The following is a 3,966-nucleotide window of genomic DNA, read 5'->3' on the forward strand; positions in this document are numbered from 1 at the left end:
TGTGTGTGTGTGTGTGTGTGTGTGTGTGTGTGTGTGTGTGTGTGTGATGGGTAGGTTTAGGGGCAGTGTGTGTGTGTGTGTGTGTGTGGGTAGGTTTAGGGGCAGGGGCAGTGTGTGTGTGTGTGTGTGTGTGTGTGTGATGGGTAGGTTTAGGGGCAGTGTGTGTGTGTGTGTGTGTGTGTGTGTGTGTGTGTGTGTGTGTGTGTGTGTGTGTGTGTGTGTGTGTGATGGGTAGGTTTAGGGGCTGTGTGTGTGTGTGTGTGTGTGTGTGTGTGTGTGTGTGTGTGTGTGTGTGTGTGTGTGGACTGGTAATCATCACGTTATGGGGACAAAATGTTCCCACAAAGATAGCAATATCCGAAATCCTCATCCTTGTGGGGACATTTTTAGGTCCCCATGAGGAAAACATCTTATAAATCAGACTAAGTGATGTTTTTTGAAAATGTAAAAATGCAGAATGTCTCCTGTGAGGGTTAGGTTTAGGGGCAGGGGCAGTGTAGGGGGATAGAATATACGGTATGTACGGTATAAATACCATTACGCCTATGGAAAGTCCCCATAAAACATGAAAACCCAACATGTGTGTGTGTGTGTGTGTGTGTGTGTGTGTGTGTGTTTGTGATGGGTAGGTTTACGGGCTGTGTGTGTGTGTGTGATGGGTAGGTTTAGGGGCTGTGTGTGTGTGTGTGTGTGTGTGTGTGTGTGTGTGTGTGTGTGTGTGTGTGTGTGTGTGTGTGTGTGTGTGTGTGTTTGTGATGGGTAGGTTTACGGGCTGTGTGTGTGTGTGTGTGTGTGTGTGTGTGTGTGTGTGTGTGTGTGTGTGTGTGTGTGTGTGTGTGTGTGTGTGTGTGTGTGTGTGTGTGTGTGTGTGTGTGTGTGTGTGTGTGTGTGTGTGTGTGTGTGTGTGTGTGTGTGTGTTTGTGATGGGTAGGTTTACGGGCTGTGTGTGTGTGTGTGTGTGTGTGTGTGTGTGTGTGTGTGTGTGTGTGTGTGTGTGTGTGTGTGTGTGTGTGTGTTTGTGATGGGTAGGTTTACGGGCAGTGTAGGGGGATGGAATATACAGTTTATACAGTTTAAAAATCATTACGCCTATGGAAAGTCCCCATAAAACATGAAAACCCAACATGTGTGAGTGTGAGTGTGTGTGTGTGTGTGTGTGTGTGTGTGTGTGTGTGTGTGTGTGTGTGTGTGTGTGTGTGTGTGTGTGTGTGTGTGTGTGTGTGTGTGTGTGTGTGTGTGTGTGTGTGTGTGTGTGTGTGTGTGTGTGTGTGTGTGTGTGTGTGTGTGTGTGTGTGTGTGTGTGATGGGTAGGTTTAGGGGCAGGGGCAGTGTAAGGGGATAGAAAATACGGTTTGTACGGTATAAAAACCATTAGGCCTATGGAATGTCCTCACATTTCACAAAAACAAACGTGTGTGTGTGTGTGTTTAGGCAGTTGTTGATGTTGTTTGTTCTGGTCATTGCAGGCTCTTCTCTTCAGGTGTTGGCTGATAATGACAGAGGCACATGGATTGTCCTGTGAGAGAGACGACAAACACACACACACACACACACTGCTCCGTTAGTGCTGCTCTACAGACTCTACAGTCCAAACGCACCCGCTCTCAGTGTTTCCATCAGGCGTGTCCGTGTGGGAGCGGATTATTCAGGGACCTGCAGCCAGACAAATCCCACCAGACGCCGCTGGACACTCCGGGATCATCCCATCAGACCTTTGACTTTATGAAACACGCCAGCCATCACCATTCAGATGCAAAACAGCTGAAGAACCGAATGCACACACACCTGTTTTGATGTTTGATGTTGTGTTTGAGAAGTGCAACAGGACGCAAAGATACAGCAGAGAAGAGAAGCTGCTTTGTTTCTGTGATTTTTGTTTTGTTCTGTTTGTTTCAGGATGCAGTTGTTTACATCGTTTGGACATCGTGTCATCAGCCAATCAGAAGCTGTCGACCCCTCCCGCCCTTTTTTAACAGTGGTCGCGGCCTCACAGCTGGACTGAATGAGAATATTGTTTTTACGCAACATTGTTTTACTTTATTTTTGATAATATTAAATATTCCTTGAATACGTCATGGGCTTTATGTCTTTCATTGCATCAAAAACTACGCAGTGCTATTTTAATATTATTTACATACTATTATAATATTTATTCATATCTTAAATTATCTTTTTTGTGTAATTGTATGTGCTTTTGTCATTTGTATTGGTTTCTTTTATATTTCTATTAAGCTTAATTTCTGTTTTAGTCATTTTAGTACTTCAAAATACTATTAGTCTGTTCCTAATTTGAAGTTTTTCATCTGATATTTTAATTTATTTCAGCCACACTATATTGCCAGAAGTATTGGGACGCCCCTCCAAATCCTTGAATTCAGGTGTTCAGTCACTTCCATGGCCACAGGTGTATAAATCAAGCACTAGGCCTGCAGACGCTTCTACACACATTAGTGAGAGAATGTGTCGCTCTCAGGAGCTCAGAGAACTCAAGCGGTACCAGGTGTGCAATAAGTCCATTCATGAAATTTCCTCACTACTAAATATTCCACACTCAACTGTTAGTGGCATCATAACAAAGTGGAAGCAACAACAGCAACTCAGCCACGAAGTGGTAGACTTCGAGTTGCTAGACTTGCCGGTCTGCATTGTGTCAAGTGTAAAGTTTGGTGGAGGGGGGATTATGGTGTGGGTTGTTTTTCAGGGGTTGGCCTCTTAGTTCCAGTGAAAGGAACTCTTAATGCTTCAGCATACCAAGACATTTTGGACAATTTCATGCTCCCAACTTTGTGGGAACAGTTTGGGGACGGCGCCTTCCTGTCCCAACATGACTGCACACCAGTGCTCAAAGCACCGGTCCATAAAGACATGGATGAGCGAGTTTGGTGGAGGAACTGGACTGGCCTGCACAGAGTCCTGACCTCAACCTGATAGAACAGCTTTGGGATGAATTAGAGCCACAGGCCTTCTTGTCCAACATCAGTGCCTGACCTTGAAGAACGGTCAAAGATTCCCATAAACACACTCCTAAACCTTGTGGAAAGCCTTCCCAGAAGAGCTGAAGCTGTTATGGGTGGGCCATCGCCATATTAAACCCTACGGATGAAGAATGGGATTAATGTTCATGTGCGTGTACAGGCAGGCGTCCCAAAACTTGTGGCAATATTAGTGTATTTTTAATAGTTGAAAATGAGTGAAATTAATGTTTGTAACAAAAACGGCACAACTGAATGCATGAATTTTCTTAAAAGCTTCTTTTTTTTTAAAGGGACACGGAACTTTGAGGCACAATAATACAGATTTTTACATCAATTTCTGCTACAGTTACATTTCAAATAAGGCCATTATGGTTTCAACAGTACAAGATAATCAAACTATATCATACATTAGCACAATCAAACACTGGAATCGTTTCATACAACTAAAACCATACCATTTGCATATAGTACAATTAAAGAAACACTGATATATATTCAAAAACAATATAAACCTGTGCGCGTGTATTCATAATCATCCCTAGCATATCTTTTCTTTTATTCATGAAGCGTTAAAACTGCTGCAGAATCATTTCGCTCCTTAGATTTGACTCTATAATAAACATTGGAGACTTTAGCCATAACACGCTAGCTGCTGATTGGCTAGCAAAACCACCATAGTCAGCACCACAACCCGATTTCCCCCCAGATGATTACTGATAAAAAAACATTGACAGCCAATCAGAATCCATTCTGCTTTAAAGGGCTCGAGCATTTAAAGCGACAGACGACAAAAACTGCAGCGCGTGCTTATAATAAACAGAACGATTTCGTCCGTTGGTGGATGCTAATGCTAATATATGTGTGAACGGGCCTTAATTAGATACAGAATATTCATGAGCGAAGCATCCAATCACGAAACATCACTGTAATCTTCGCTAATAAATGTGTTCGTTGTGTTTGTGTGGATGTAGAATGAACAATGAACAACACT

At 43.1% G+C, this 3,966-nt stretch overlaps 1 protein-coding gene across 1 annotated transcript in view; it reads left to right on the forward strand.

Moving 5' to 3' along the window:
- Positions 1-2,077, forward strand: part of dcaf15 (DDB1 and CUL4 associated factor 15) — a 22,630-nt gene extending 20,553 nt beyond the window's left edge. Inside the window, exon 13 of the mRNA XM_079812499.1 lies at positions 1,467-2,077. Coding sequence (XP_079668625.1) covers positions 1,467-1,522 — 56 coding nt within the window. The 3' untranslated portion in view covers positions 1,523-2,077. The remainder of the gene's footprint in view (positions 1-1,466) is intronic.
- Positions 2,078-3,966: the final 1,889 nt, after the last annotated feature.

This window comes from Gobio gobio, assembly GCF_949357685.1.
Source record: "Gobio gobio genome assembly, chromosome: 3".
Lineage (NCBI taxonomy): Eukaryota > Metazoa > Chordata > Actinopteri > Cypriniformes > Gobionidae > Gobio > Gobio gobio.